Source organism: Danio rerio, chromosome 16, assembly GCF_052040795.2.
Source record: "Danio rerio strain M-AB ecotype USA chromosome 16, GRCz13ab, whole genome shotgun sequence".
Lineage (NCBI taxonomy): Eukaryota > Metazoa > Chordata > Actinopteri > Cypriniformes > Danionidae > Danio > Danio rerio.
Genome location: NC_141036.1, coordinates 17,453,742 through 17,469,911, shown reverse-complemented (window position 1 = coordinate 17,469,911; position 16,170 = coordinate 17,453,742). Strand labels below are relative to the sequence as shown.

The 16,170-nt window shown below is 33.9% G+C and overlaps 1 protein-coding gene across 4 annotated transcripts in view; it reads left to right on the top strand.

Moving 5' to 3' along the window:
* The first annotated feature begins 721 nt into the window (after window positions 1-721).
* Window positions 722-16,170, top strand: part of plekhg6 (pleckstrin homology and RhoGEF domain containing G6) — a 57,054-nt gene continuing 41,605 nt past the window's right edge. For all 4 annotated transcript variants that reach the window (XM_087286821.1, XM_087286820.1, XM_087286822.1 and 1 more), the window contains exons 1-8: window positions 722-796; window positions 6,952-7,144; window positions 8,774-8,899; window positions 8,990-9,142; window positions 12,401-12,496; window positions 12,723-12,773; window positions 13,094-13,243; window positions 13,345-13,455. In XM_087286821.1, coding sequence (XP_087142947.1) covers window positions 777-796; window positions 6,952-7,144; window positions 8,774-8,899; window positions 8,990-9,142; window positions 12,401-12,496; window positions 12,723-12,773; window positions 13,094-13,243; window positions 13,345-13,455 — 900 coding nt within the window. In that variant the 5' untranslated portion in view covers window positions 722-776. The remainder of the gene's footprint in view (window positions 797-6,951; window positions 7,145-8,773; window positions 8,900-8,989; window positions 9,143-12,400; window positions 12,497-12,722; window positions 12,774-13,093; window positions 13,244-13,344; window positions 13,456-16,170) is intronic.

Here is a 16,170-nt window from a genome sequence, read left to right as displayed (position 1 = left end):
TTTTTAGGCAAGTATTGGTACTTTCACCCAAGTTTGATTTACTTAAGTATGGTAACAAGTAGATTGTGAATCATTATGAGGACATTTCTGGAATCCCCATTTCTCAAAAGTCTTCTAAGTCATACAGAATGTCTTTTGTTTGTCTGTTTTTCAGAAAGCAAAACTGTAGGCAATTTGTTGTGAGGGTTTGGTTTAGGGATAGGGTAGAAGTAAGACAATAGAAAATACAGTTGCACAGTATAAAAACAATAGAAATAATGCAATATTTATTAAAATTGTGTATGTCTGTGTGTGTGTGTGTGTGTGTGTGTGTGTGTGTGTGTGTGTGTGTGTGTGTGTGTGTGTGTGTGTTTGTGTGTGTGTGTGTGTGTGTGTGTGTGTCTGTGTGTGTGTGTGTGTGTGTGTGTGTGTGTGTGTGTGTGTGTGTGTGTGTGTGTGTGTGTGTGTGTGTTTGTGCGCAGATGCTTTTCTATGTGAGCCTTAACCAGAAACCAATTTCGTTCTAAACAATTATAATCAAATATGTTGTTTCGTAGCTGTGATCTGTGGCTGGTTGGCTGTCGGTCAAATCAGAAAACTTCAATAATAGTCCAATCAGATGTATCTTCTCAGGGTGCAGCAATGCATGAGATCTGACTGAAGAATCCAGTCTCGCTTGCTCAACCTGTTACTGGAGGAAGGTTACAGTGGAACCAATTTGAGAGAAACACACAAAGGACTCAGTCAGGAAGGCAAGAGGGAATGAAAGAGACCATAAAGATGTTTGTCTGAGGGAAATGGACACTGTTAAATCCAGGTATTTAAAAGTTCATGTGCTTTTTTGTATTAGAGGGATGGTGTGTGTAATTGGTAAATGACTGAAATGAGAATTTAATTTATTTAAAAACTGGGATTGGATATTCTACTATGGCTGCATATTTTGTTTGAGTTATTAATGTGAATGCTTAAGTTTCTACTTCTTTATTGCTGATGTATAGTTTGTTTTCTATATACTTTGAGTTAATTTGTATTTACATGTACCCCATGTTATGCCCTTATGTAAAAGTACATATGTGCAGACAGCATATTTGCATGTGTATGGTCGTGGGTGAGTAGGTTTGTTACTTTGGGGGGATTTTACCATCAGTTGATGGCTAATGATAACTCTGACAAGTTTAGTCTAAGAAGAACTGGTGTTTTGCCAAAAAGTGACGTCAAACGTGGGTGTATTTTCATATATTACTGAGAACATGTGTGCCCTAGTCTTATGAATAATCTCAGATTCATTCCCCCCTGGGTAAATTTTACTCACCTGAGTTACGGTGAATTGTATGAATAAGAGTTGGGATGTGAGTTTATGAACTTCAGCTTGTCTGTTTATGTCAGGGTCTTGTGTAAATGTGGTATGATTTGTGTCCTACGGTAAACATACAGTAAAGGAGAATAAATACAGTAAATTCAAAGGGGAACAAAACAGCAGACAATTGTGTTGCAGTGGTTGTGTTCTGTAAGTGTTTGGGTTAGGGACAGAATGTAAAGAATGTATAACAAAACAATTATTTGCTATCAAAACCTAACATGTGTTTAACACTGTATTCACTTCTGAGAAAAAAATGTGTCCTTAAAAGTAAGCTTAATCTTACCTTGGGTATATCTGTGATGTCCTTTTATTGATAAAGTCATTTAAATAATTAATTAAATAAAAAATATATATATAGTTGTACTGTAAGTTTAGGTTTTAGCTGTGTTTGTGGTCTTCGAGAGTGCATTTACATAGCAATTAAAACTTTTTGAAGTAACTGGCTGTTCTTTCACACAGCACCAGCATTTCTGACATAGACATGTAATTAGATGCGATATTTGACTGCTTCTGATGTAGACGTGTCTGACATCTTAGAATTGCAAACAGTAAAAATGTCACAACATTGCACAGTTTTGGTTGTAAAAAACGCAGAGATTTCAATGGATCCTCCTTAGTTACTGTTGCTACGCCTGTCAAGCTTTTGTGCCTGGCACAGCTTTTTCAATGTGTGTGCGCTGGTGTCATACATTGCCAGGGATATAATGTCATTTTTGGCGAACAGGTGAGATTTCCGAGAAAGCCAGACAAAAAAAAAAAAAAGACTGCAGTATGCATTATAGGGGTATATTCACCATATAAAAAGCAACCATTTAGAGAATAAATCAATCAAAATTGAAGCTAGCTTAGTCTAGCTGCCTCATACGCTAACCATTCAACAGCTTAGTTCATGCACAGCAGGAGATGTGCAATTAAAAAAATAATCTAATAATAACAAATTAAACCGTGATTTCTCTATGTATAGCCAAAATGCCTGCTAGATTAATTGTTGTGCAATTAAATATAGCGTTACTAACTGATAAGAAACACGCATGGAAAGAGCTTTTACATCATTCATTGATAGAAAGAACAGCCAGAAAGAGGAAACTGATGGATTTGTGCCGAATATTAGCATCATTGACCCATGACTATGTACAGTAAGTTACCTATTACTGTCAGTATGTTTGTGTGCTCTTTATAAATGACTGAAAAAACAGCTGCTGGTAAAGTGTATTGATCGCAAGGGCTCAGTTTGTGATCATATCTCGGTTTTGTTCTGTTGATTTGTCATTTCAAATATTCGTAGCTTGAAACAGATGTAAATGTAAAGTTCAGTTAAGTTAGCAACAGATTCGCAGATTCGTATTTCCCGGATCAGTAACTTATGTCATTATGACCTATTCGCTATTGGTATGACTAAGTTACTAACGTTATGGTGAAGGCTTAAACAGAGCATTACTCACAATATCGAGCGAAAAATAAAGTAATAAGACAGCTGTGAAACAGAACCAGCTTTGTGTTTTTGTAGGAAACATAGTTTTGATCTGTTTAGGGTAAGAGGTGTGTGAGTTATTGCCGTCAGTCTTTCACTGAATGTGTCAGGAATATCAAAACAAAACCAACTTAGCTCCGCTCCTTTAACGCCCCTCACACAGCTTGATCCACGCTTGCATTTCTTCTCTTGGGTTTTGGGTTCTGAAAAGGAAAAAAGTTCACCATCCCGTCCAAACTTTAAGGATAAAATTTTAAGATTTGCACAATCCATATGCACTCGCTCGAAAGCTTGACAGAGCCCCTGCGTGTAGCTACAGTTGCTAAGCCACAATTGGTGGGTGGCGGTTTTTGGGTGTGGCTTAGCGAAAGTAATGAGATAACCTGTCTCTGTTAAGAATGTGTTGGTTTGCATTTCTACATGTTTGTTTGCATTTAACTAAATATTACAGTTTTTAAAACTATATAGTCAACCGTTATTTATGTTTGACTTTCAATTAAACGTTTAATGTCCATGTTGTTTAATGTTTCGTATTGTGTTAGTGGATCTACTAAAGTCTATTGCAGATATACAGTTGAAGTCAGAATTATTAGCCCCCTGTTTATTTTACAGTTTATTTTAGTTTTGCTTAACTTTTAAACACATTTTTAAACATAATAGTTTTAATAACTCATTTGTAATAACTGATTTATTTTATCTTTGCCATGATGACAGTAAATAATATGTGAATAGATATTTTTTAAGACGCTTCTATACAGCTTGTGGCAAGTGGCATTTAACTAGTTTAACAAGGTTAACTAAGCAGGTTAAGGTAATTAGGCAAGTTATTGTACAAGAATGGTTTATTCTGTAGACAATCAAAAAAAATATAGCTTAAAGGGGTTAACAATTTTGACCTTAAATGTTTTTAAAAATACAAAACTGCTTTTACTCTTGTCGAAATGAAACAAATCAGACTTTCTCCAAAAGAAAAAATATTATCAGACATACTGTGAAAATTTCTTTGCTATGTTAAACGTCATTTGGGAAATATTAAAAAAAAAAATCAAAGGGGGCTAATAATTCTGACATTAACTGTACATGCATTTTATGGTTGACATAGTCAACTAATTTAATTTAAAGTCTAAAATATATGGACCAACTATGACTGTTCCAATATTGCGAACAGCTTAGTGTTGTCCATGACAACAGCCACTAATAAGGCCTCTGCAAATATATCTCCAGATATGTATATTATCATATATGATTCCAGAATTTTGGGTGCATTTCTAGCATTTTTCATTTATCTTTAAACTGTAATGATACTTACTTACTCCCAGGGCTGTTTATATCAAAGTTGATATTTAGCCACACCATGTTGGTGTTTTGTAACATCAAATTTTAACAAGGTGGGCTGTTAACCCCACGTTCAAAATACACACATACACTGTATAAAATTTAGCTCAACCAATTCCCTCATAGTCAATGTTTTTTGGACTTGTGGGGTAAACCGGAAGATGCAAACCGTGAGACGACAGCTCTTCCCATTGCGCCACCATTCTGCCCAAACTAATAAATTTAACAAACAGATTATACTGTAAACTGAATCCATTATTTTTGTAAAACAATACAAAATGCTTAAATGTGACAGGGGACATTTGATTCTGTTACTATTGGTGTTTAAATTATTGTTCAACTTTGTGAACCATTAACAAAGTTGACAATAACAGAGATGACATTTTTTATCATTTTGTGCTTTAGCTAAGGATGCTAACCTCAAATAAGGTTCAACATGGCAACATGCAAATTATGACATCATGCAAATGCATATTACACACTCTGTAGATACATCAAAGGGAGACTGATCCTAAACTATTGACCTGGCATGTATGACATATGGATATATACATGTGTATAGCATTTATAACCGTTGTGTTCAGTCATTTTTGTAGATCAACATGAATGGGGATCATTCTATTTTTGAATACAACACCCAAAACTTTTCAAAAATAAAGTTAAATAAAATATTCTTGTTTCTATTACATTGTTACTGAATAAACATCGTCTATTTGTATTAGCTGGATGACTTAGGTTGTCTCTGAACCCCTTGTTTTACAGTTTGCTGCTTTATATATTTACACTCACCGGCCACTTTATGAGGTACACCTTTCCAACTGCTTGTTAGCGTAAATCTCTAATCAGAATGTAATCACATGGCAGCAACTCAATGCCTCAATGCATTTAGGCATGTAGACATGATCAAGATGATCTGCTGCAGTTCAAACGATTTAAGTGACTTTGAACGTGGAATGTTTGTTGGTGCCAGACAGGCTGGTCTGAGTATTCAGAAATTGCTGATCTACTGAGATTTTCATGCACAACCATCTCAAGGATTAACAGAGAATGGTCTAAAAAATAAAAAAATATCCAGTGAGTGGCAGTTACATATGTAGGCACAAATGCCCGAGGTATGTAGAAAAGCATCTCTGAAAAGCACAACATGTCCAACCTTGAGAACTCCTGTCAGCTAAGAACAGGAAACTGAGGCTACAATTCGCATAGGTCCAATGAGTCTCAATTTTGACATTGGGATTGTTGGGTGAGAATTTTGCATCAACAGTTGGTCCAACCTATTGGTAATATAGTAAAGTGTACCAAATAAATTGGCCAGTGAGCATATATATATACATATATATTTTTTCCTTTATCTGGGGTCACCACAGCAGAATGAACCACCAACTTATCCGGCGTAGGTTTGCATATCCGGCTTATGCATCCAGCTTCAACCCATCAATGGGAAGCATCCACAGTCTACTAGGCGATCCTGTTACCAACTGCACCACTGTGACATTTTCTTTACTAATTATGAATTTTTACACCTTTCCGTAGTTTTCCCATCAGAATTTTGTGTATAGTTCTTGTTTTGTTTAGTTCCTTGTCTTGTTTCACTATTTACTCTAGGAAATAAAGGTACAAAATAGGGGGCAGTTGTATTTAGCTTGTTCCTTGTCTTGTGGTGCTTCACTATTCTCTATCAAAATTAAAAGTACAAAGAGAGCAGTGGCATTTGTTTAGTTCCTTGTCTTGTGGTGTTTGCCTATCCTCTCTCAAAAATAAAAGTAAAAAGAGGGCAGTGGCATTTTGATTTATTCATTGTCTTTGACATTTGTTCCCAGAAAAAACATAAATAGCCAAAAGGGCCAGTAATTTAAAAAAAGACATTTGTACCAAAATGGCCAATACTGGTACTTAAAAAGTATATTAGTAGCACACCGAAAGTGTACATACTGGTGTAGCCTTATGAAATGGAACTGCCCAAGCTATAGCTTTTGTATTAAGTTAAATAACATACAGTTAAAGTCAGAATTATTTGCCTCTTTGATGTATACATTTTTTCTTTTTTAAATGTTTCCTAAATAATGTTTAATAGAGCAAGGAAATTTTCACAGTTTGTCTGATAATATTTTTTTCTTCTGGAGAAAGTCTTATTTGTTTTATTTCAGCTAGAATAAAAGCAGTTTTAATTTTAAGAAAAAACATTTTAGGGACAAAATTATTAGCCCCTTTAAGCAAACCTTTTTTCGATAGTCTACAGAACAAACCATCATTATACAACAACTTGCCAAATTACCCTAACTTGCGACTTGGGACATTAGGCCTTATTATAATAGCTCATTTTATGTATAACTATTATAAAAATCATACATATTTTTATATATAAAAACAAGCAGGATATTGTATGTTCTCATTAAAATAAACAATAATGATGGAGCTTCAAATTGTGTGCATGTGGATTGTAGAATCCAGCTTTCATCAATTAAAAACAAATATCAATGGAAAGGATATGAAAACACACCATTACAGAAAAACAAGCGTGTTACAGGTCTTTTAAGGTCATGTATTTAAAGGTCACACAGCTGGCAATGAGCTTCAAAAGACTAGTTATCATTTCCTTCTAATTGTGGTTTGCAGTTTTCTGTTGGTTATGTATTATTACGCATTAACTTGCCACAATAATAAATGAAGCATAGGCCTATATTTATATTTTTGTGTAATCTCTCAGTGCTGCTGCTACTTTATCCATTCTCCCTACATATATACTTTCATAATTTCCTTGTTATTGGCTATTAATCATATTAATATAAACTTATCTATCTATTAGTAATCCATCAGAACCACAAGAAGTGAACAATGTCATGGCCCAGGAGGAAACTGCCCTCGGTGAGAAGAGTGACAGACAGCGGCAGGAAAACAATGAACCAGACGTAGACGCTCCTGATGGATTTGTTGCAGTAGCATCAACTGGTCAGCGGAGGGCTCAAGAAAAACACAGATACAACACTATAGGCTACCAGGTACTGGGCTCATATTGGTTTTACAGTATTAGGTTCATACACTGAGTCGAGCTTTCATTCCCTGCTGAAAAAAACAGCTTAAAACAGCCTAGGCTGGTTGGCTGATTTTAGCTGGTCGACCAGCCTGGTTTTTGAGGGGTTTGGCCATTTTTCCAGCCATTTTCAGCCTGGTCTTAGCTGGTCAGACTGGAAAATGACCAGCTAAAATCAGCTTGACCAGCCTGGTTTAAGCTGGACCTAGCTAGTTTTGGCCTGGCTAACAGCCTGGCTTGGCTGGTCAAGCTGATTAAGCTGGTCTTCTGTCAACCTGTCTAAGACCAAAGCTGTTTTTTCCAGTAGGGTTATGTACGTGTTTTTGTTAATAAGATCAAATGTTCATTAAGGGTGTATGTAAAATAGAATGCGCCAGTACAAATTAAACAAATTAAACATGCAGATTGATTAATCAAATTGATGCAGTAAGAAAGCCTTTAATTTACAATTTAGACTTAAAATAGGCAGCGACAAAGCCTTTTTTAGTTCTAATGACAGGGCGTTCCAGAGGCAAGGACCTGCTATGGCAAAACCATCACCCCTACTTTTGAGGTGGGCCTTTGAAACTTTTAATAAAAACTGATCAGCAGAACGCAAGTGTCTGGATGGAGGTTAAGTTACAATCAGTTAGGATAAATATTGAGCGCTCAGACCATGTAGGGCTTTAAACACTAAGAGAAGGATTTTAAATTTGATTCTTTGTGTCACCGTTAACCAATGGAGATACCTTAAAATAGGAGTGACGTGCATATTTCAGGCTTTTTGTTAAAAATCTAGCTGCAGCTGTAGGCAAGCAATCTCAGACTTAGGCAGCCTGAAATAGAGAAATTTACAATAGTCCAAACGGGAGGTTAGAACCCCGTGTATGGCATTTTCTAGAGAGTGTGAAGGAATAAAGGATTTTATTTTAGAGAGGAGGAGGAGTTCTTAGAAACTATTTCCAACCACTTTTGAGATATGTTTATCAAATTTTAAGTTTATCAAATTTTAAGTACTAAATCAACAAATGAAGTATCCTCATGTTTATAATAAATAAAAATAATCATCTATTTAAAAGGGATTTTAAAAATATTTTTCTTATTCTTTCTTATTATAATTAACATTACTGAAGTACATAACATGAAAAAAGAGAAATATGTTTCAAGAGCATTTATATATTTTGTGTTAATGTTGTTTGCAACATTTAGTAATACATAAGTACATCTTAACATCAGATGATAACATTGTTAGTTTTTTTTATTATTAATTACACAGGTTAATGCTAGAAAAACAAATAGTTCATTATACATTAAGTGGGGAAAATTATTTAATGCATAATAATGTTAACAAACCCCAACTTTGGATTTTTCACCATTTTATAATGCAATATAAATGTATTAGTTGTCTAATTTAACCAACCAGAACACATTTTTCACCTTTAAGAAGCCTCTTTGTGCCCTCTGTGTAATTATGGCCATGATGAATGCTGTCTCTTGATGGTTTTGCAGGAACATGTTCTACTTGTAAATCCTGTTGTGATTTACTGTAAATGCAGTGATGGTTGTTGAAACATCTGTAATTAATGCTGTAGTTGAAATAACAATTTTGCATTGTCAGAAAAAGAAACAGAGGACAAATGTGGACTTTTCTACTGTGAGCAAAGGAGCCGGTGTGAAATCCAGAGGTGCATTAAAGCAGGTGCTTTTCAACCAGGGAACAAATGACAAAAACGGCACTGTGGAGGTATTTAATTTTTTGCCTAATTCTCCATTGCGTGTTTTTTGTTTAAATGTGATATTTGTACTTTGAAATTTCATTTCATTTCTCTCTCAGGAACGATTGGGTGGAGTACAGGGGCAGGTGGATGTACTTAAACAGCTTCTGGACTCTTTCAGTGTACCTGCTGACCTAAGGTGGACATGGGGGGAGGGAGGAACTGAAAGAGCACTAGAAAAGAGCTGGACAGAAATAGTGCACTCTCATGAGGTACTGACTTATTTAAAATTAGTAGAAAATATGGCATTCAAATGACAAATTGCTACCAAATAACACAACCAACAAGAGCTTGGTGCATGTAAGTTTGACACCCAGTGGTTGAACTAGGTATTACATTCCTGGATCAAAACAAATGCAAGCGGAGGTTGCCAGATTGAGGAGCGAGTCTGACAATCGAGCCTAAAAACTTATTTAAATCATCTTCTAAATTATACATGATAGAGGAAAATTTTTCATATTAAAAGGAGTTTTAATTCCAACCAACACTTATATTAGAAACAGCTTCTATTTCTTGCAGCTGAATAACAGGATGATCACCTTCGGCCTACACCTCATATGCTTTGTTCAGTGTTAAATTCTAACAGTGTGAGTTTGAATGCCATTTTACAACACATTTACTGCCATACTACTGAAAGCAGTAGCAGATAGTTCACCTCAGATCTTAAAAAAAATAAATAATTTGAAATTGAACTTTAGAACTGTGACTTAAAACTAACACACAGTGATTCGGCATGTACATTTATTAATGCTAAAGAGATTTAATATGTAATAATTAGATTATAATTCTTACCATTTTGTGAGTGAGTGTATATTCTGTATTTCTGAAAGGTTGTATTTAAATTTCTGTCCTGTTTCGTCTGAAGCAAACAGCCAAATTGCTTATCACTGCAAATCTCATCATGTAGCGTGTTGTTAGGACATGCGGTTACAAAGTAACCTGTTCACCTAATGTTTATGTTCGTATTATTTATATTATTTGCTAATTAATAACCTCATGTGGAACTCTAAATCTGCATCTCATTTCGGAGTCTGATACTGTCCACCGGAGGTCGCATTCCAGTCACGGGCACATGCTTTGAAAGCTATTCTGAATGAATGAACGAGTTAAGGAAATATGTGGTTTTCCAACAAGGCAACCTGGGGTGCTGAAATATAATTGGATAAACTGGCATTGGGCAGATTAATAAAAACAAAACAAAGACAGCGTTCCAGCAGAGAAAACACATTTTAAAAGCAGAATACCTGATTTCAGTGTTGTTTTTCAGATAAACAAGAATGTTCATTTGGCATGTTTCTTAAATATCTGCAAACATATTATGGTATTTTTATGCTTTAGAAGAGTCTAAAACTTACAGCACATTTAACAGATCATCAACTGAAACAATTATAAGTGTTTTTAAAGTTTTTATTTTTTTATTTTTGGTCCAATAAATAAAAGAGTTTAGCAATAATTATTTTTCTTGCCATTCAGCTTTTTATGTTATTAACTGAAAACTTTGTAAGTTTTGTGAATTGGAATGTTTCACTAGGCCGCAAGGAAATATAGGAATAGTGTTGTCTGTTTAACAGTGAAAACTAGGTCCATGATTCTTAATGATATTTCCAAGGTGGAACGCATACCGTTTGAAAAGCAAAGGTCCAAGTACTGAGCCTTGCACACCATATTATATTTGTGAACCCTTATAATTTACTGCTACAGATTAATAATAGTCAGATAAGTATGATTTGAGCCATGACAATGCTATCACAATAATGCCAACATAATATTCAAGCATATCAAAGTTGTTGGTTTCAAATGCAGCACTAAGTTCCAGTAATACTATAAGAGATGATACAGTACCATGACATCACAATTATTGGCCAAGGCATTAAGCCAGGTGGAAGTGCTGGTGTCTTGACATTTTATTCTACCTATCAGATTATGTTACCAACACTGAATTTGAATGGTTCGGAGGTTGGGGTTAGGGATTAGGTAGGTTAGGGCGATATTACATCCTCATATCTCACTACTCCACATTCAAATTTACACTGGTGTTTGTATTTCTGCAACCAGACAAAAAAAAAAAAATTAAATTAAATTTTAAAAATCCCAAAATGCATATAAATCACTTAATCTGTTATTTTATATAAGAACTATAATAATAATTATCCAATACACAGAAATTCATTCATTCACTCACATCCCATCGGTTTATTTTCTGCTTTATCAGGGGTCGCCACAGAGGAATGAACTGCACAGAAATTGAATAGTAATCAAATTTCATTACGTTTTGTTCTTAACAGTTTGGATAATGTATGCAGTAATTCTCACAAATTAAATTGCATTTAAATTATTATCTCATCGTGTGGTAATTTGTGGAGGACGAAATAATGCAAAAACCTGCAAAAACAATAGCTAAATAAATACGCAAATATATGAATAAATGCATAAATACAATTATAAATAGATAAATAAACAAATTAATATGTAAATAAGTAAATGTATATAAAAATCCACAAATTCTTGCATAAATATATAAATACTGAATAGTGTGGAGTGGTAAAGAATTAATAAATTACACAAATGTTGGGGGCATAAGACAATGCTAAACTGAAGGTTTATTTTCCTTTTTAATGCTTCTTTATTCATTCTCTTCAGCATGTTGACCTGAGGAAAAGTAAATATGGAATTACATTCAATAAATTAATAAATGTTTGAAAAGGGGGGAAAATAAACTTTTAGTTTAGCATTTTCTCTCGCCCAACATTTGTGTAATTTTAAATAAACTTTATATACTATTGAAATCAGAATTATTAAACCCATCTTGAATTTTGTTTCTTTTTTAAATATTCCCCAAATTATGTTTAACAGAGCAAGGCAATTTTGACAGTATGTCTGATAATATTTTTTCTTCTGTAGAAAGTCTTATTTGATTCATTTCGGCTAGATTAAAAGCAGTTTTAATTTAAAAAAAAAAACAGTATAAGGTAAAAATTATCAGCCCCTTTAAGCCATTTTTTTTTTTAAGTCTACGGAATAAACCATCATCATACAATAACTTGACTAATTACCCTATCCTGCCTAGTTAACCTAATTAACCTAGTCAAGCCTTTAAAAGTCGTCTTAAGCTGTATAGAAGTGAAACATTTCAAGTAAAATAGTATGTGCTGTCATCATGGCAAAGATAAAATAAATCAGTTATTAGAGAAATTGGGGGAAAAAGTAAAAGGGTGGCTGTAATAATTCTGACTTCAAATGTACATTTATTTATTTCATGTTTTTATTTATTAAATTATTTATTTACTCAATTATTTATATGCGTACTTATTTATTGTTTTTGCAGGTTTCATCCTCCATAGTAGTTGTCTGGTTTGTTTTTTATTAACTTTAAATAACTGAGTGTAACTTTAAAGACTGAATGTACAGATCATTATTATGTTTATTTAATGTTGGAGTAATGGTGACCTTTTTCCCCTCTTTGTGTTTAGTCTATGTCCAAAACCCAGCGACTCCAGCAGGAGGCACTGTGGGAGCTTCTTAACACTGAGCTCACTTACATCAACAAACTCACTATTGCCAAAGACGTATGTCATTAAATTGTGCTAATTTTATACTGGATTTATTATGATATTATTTATTAATATTTTTACTGCAACGAAAGTAGTAATAAAAATAGGAAGAAAATAATGATAATTTAACATATTTTTCGTTGTTCATATTGTTATTCATGAATTTTACAGTTTATGTTTGTATAAATGATGCACGTCACAGTTGCTAACCCGTTTTATGCACCTTCTCGTTTTTGCACAGCTCGTACTGGCTGCACTTTCATACTGTCATTTAAACGGATTTCTTCAAGAAGTATGTATATCGTCTCATATTTCACATGTTTACATGAAACAAAATGTTTTTCTACTGAACTGACCTTCTAGAGTTACACACTCAGCATATCTAAATGGCAAGCAGACTGAAAAATGGAAAACAAATGAACAAAACTCTACTCAGAACACTACTCAGTCTGCTCATTTGTGATCTAGTGCATTACTGCTTAATGGAAACATTTTATGCAGACTAGATGGAAAGTAATCTCTCTGGTGTAAAACGTGGGTTACATGTCTGTGGCAATTACCTTAATCAATTAATCTTTTTCCATTTCTCTCTACATTTATTTCTTTTTTTAGGTTAGCCCCACGATGCTCTTTTCCGATCTTCCATCTATTCTCGATGCACATCGGCTCTTTTGGCATGACGTGATGTATCCAATGTTACAAGAAGTCCGTCTCACTAGACGACCTTTTGACCCTATGAAACTTGAACCAGGGTGTTTGCAGGTGCGATGCAAGTGTTATTCGATTATAGTATTAGGAGCCCAATTTGATCTAATTTTGCATCTCCAAATATGTTTTAATTTCTCTCACTTCATCTCTTTCAGTTTCACAAACGTTTTCCTGCATATTTTGATTACTGTTTTGAAGGGGACAGAAATGTGGAGCTAACACGAAAACAGCTTGAGACGAACCCACAATTTTACACCTATCTCATGGTATTTTATATCATATACCTAAGTTTATAAAAGGAAATGTTTAAATAATATGGAGTCAATTTAGGGCCATATATACTTGCAAAATAAACTAAAATTTTACTACAAAAAATAAAGTACTGAGCACCATTAAAAAAATGCAAACCTCCAAAAATCACAAAGCGAAAATATATTTTTGAAAAAAAAAAAGGAATTGCTAACAAAAATAAACAACTGCAAAGGGAAAATAAAAATTTTAGAATTAAGATTAAATTTGCAAACAGAAAAAGAGCAGCAAATAATAACCGAGCAGTGCAAAAAAAAAAAAAAAAAAAACTAAAACATTTGCAAACAAAAATAAATAAATAAACTGGCCTGTAAGGGTGCATTCACACATGTGGATTGATTCTTTTGTTCCGAAACAAGGATTAAAATTGTTACAATGTTGCTCTTTGTTCTTGGTGCGGTTTGCTTTCACACGGCAACAGAAATAACTGATAAACCAAGACTGCTTTCGTTAATAGTTAACATGCTTTCACTTTTGTATTTGACATGAAACACACATTTACCGCTAGGAATGACCTTCCGCCATAATTTTCATAATTTTCTCTTCATATAGCTGTATATATGCCTGTTACATATCCATAATACACTGTGATATAGCCTAGTTCAGATATAGTGCGGAGTATATGTGCTTTCTCACTATAATTTATCTGCTCCGGTTGTTTTGGCAAGGATCCGAGCGTGTTTGCTGGATTCACATATGCTAAACAAATTGCGCTAATTAGGGAAACACGCCAGGCTCCGAAACAAAAGTCTAGGGGCCTTATCATGTTGTTTGCTAGTTTCAACTTGGTGCAAGAGTCGTTTTGACATTTTGCACCACGCAGTTTAAATAGCAAATGCATTCGCGCTCACATGTGCGCCCATAGGCGTTCTGCTATTTTGAGAACAAAGCCGGTCTAAACTCCAGCACAGAGCGCGGTTAGTTGTGCGCCTCGCTTGCACATTGCTTAATACAGACAGAATGTACAGCAATACGCAAATATCTTTATATATGAAAAAGATTTAAAATATTAAGGATATATATAGGATATGATAAGGATATAATAAGGATATATAAAATAAGGATCCTATAAAAAAGGAGGCTTTTTTAATTTATTTATAACAATTTGCTTTTGTATAATGCTATTATTATTAGCAGTATTATTTATTATATGCATTTATATTTGTTTTATTAAAAACAAGCTTAGATTTGCCCACCTTTCAGGTTTTAGACCATATGGGGCATAGCATGTGAATTTGGATATAACTCAGTTGTTTGAAAACAGTTCGTTATTATTGATCATTTATTTGTTTGCTGGAAATTAGAACTGAATATAGAAATGGTTTTGAAACAAATCTTTGCGCTTAACAAACAAAATTAATTATGTATAGACTAATGGATGTCTGTACATACAAGAAGTTTCCCTCTCCACGAGAGTGGAAGCGAAAGTAAATAATGTGGAGGCTCATCTCTCGTTCTCATGCTGCAAATGCGCTGTTTAACTGTTTTCTTGCTAGTGAAAAGCTCATTTTTTTCTCTTACAAAGTTCGTCATGTAAATAGCAAATACGTTATGTCGCGACGCAACTGACTCTTAAAGGGAATAGGAGATGAGACTCTGATTGGTTTATTCTCAAAAGGCACCTATAACTCATTAAGAAAATAAGCTCAACTGTTTTAGACCATGCACCATGACGCAAAGCGCATTTTTACCGTCCTTAAAATAGTAAAAGTGGATTCCGACACACCCTTAATGCGCTTGCACCCTGCGCTTTGCACTTTGTACATGGATTGTCAAATTAGAGCCCCAGGTGTGTAAGCACTCTAAGACCATCTCAGTGATGCTGTCTTAATATATTGACGTCGTTTGAATGCATTTTTATCTCTCCTCCTTTGAAGTTCTTTATTTTTGTTAGCAAAATGAATTTTTATTTTTACTTTTGCTTTGCGGTTTTTGGCAGAGTTGCATTTTTTTTTATCTATTTTTGCTCAATACTTTATTTTTTGTTCGCAAAACTTTCCTCAATTTTATAAGTATATTTGGCCCTAGATTGTAATAATAATAACCAAAAAAAAGAAAGGTAAGGAAAAGTATAATTCCAGTGGTCAGTTTCAGATCAGCTGAATCAATACTTTTGAGCAAATGTAGTGAATTTGGTTTAGTGAATTATTCAATGACTCCTTCACTTGAACAATGAAAATGAACAATTTTGAAAATAAATAGATTGATTGGATGATTCAAATGGATAGTCCAACCAAAAATGAAAGTTTTATCATCATTTACTTTACTCATCCTTTACTTGTTTCAGACTTTTGTGAGTTTTGTTTTTCTGGTAAACACAAAAGATGTGATTTTGAAGAGTGCTTATAACTTGTTTTCAGCTTTCTTCAAAATATCATGTTTTGTGTTCAACAGAAGAAAAATGGATTTGGGATGACTTAAGGGTGAGTAAACAGTGAGTAAATTTACATTTTTGGATAAACTATCACTTTGATTCCTTTACAATGAGATTGTCACCTTTATTTACAAGGAAAAGGGGTCATAAAAAATACATGGAATATGTAAGCACAGATAAATGAAGTGATATGAAGAATGAAAATAAGTTCTATTTTTTGCTTTAGTCCAAAAATAGCTGCAGACAGATAGCAGAAACTAATTTTAGTTCTGTTTAATGTCAATGGTAATTTTGTATT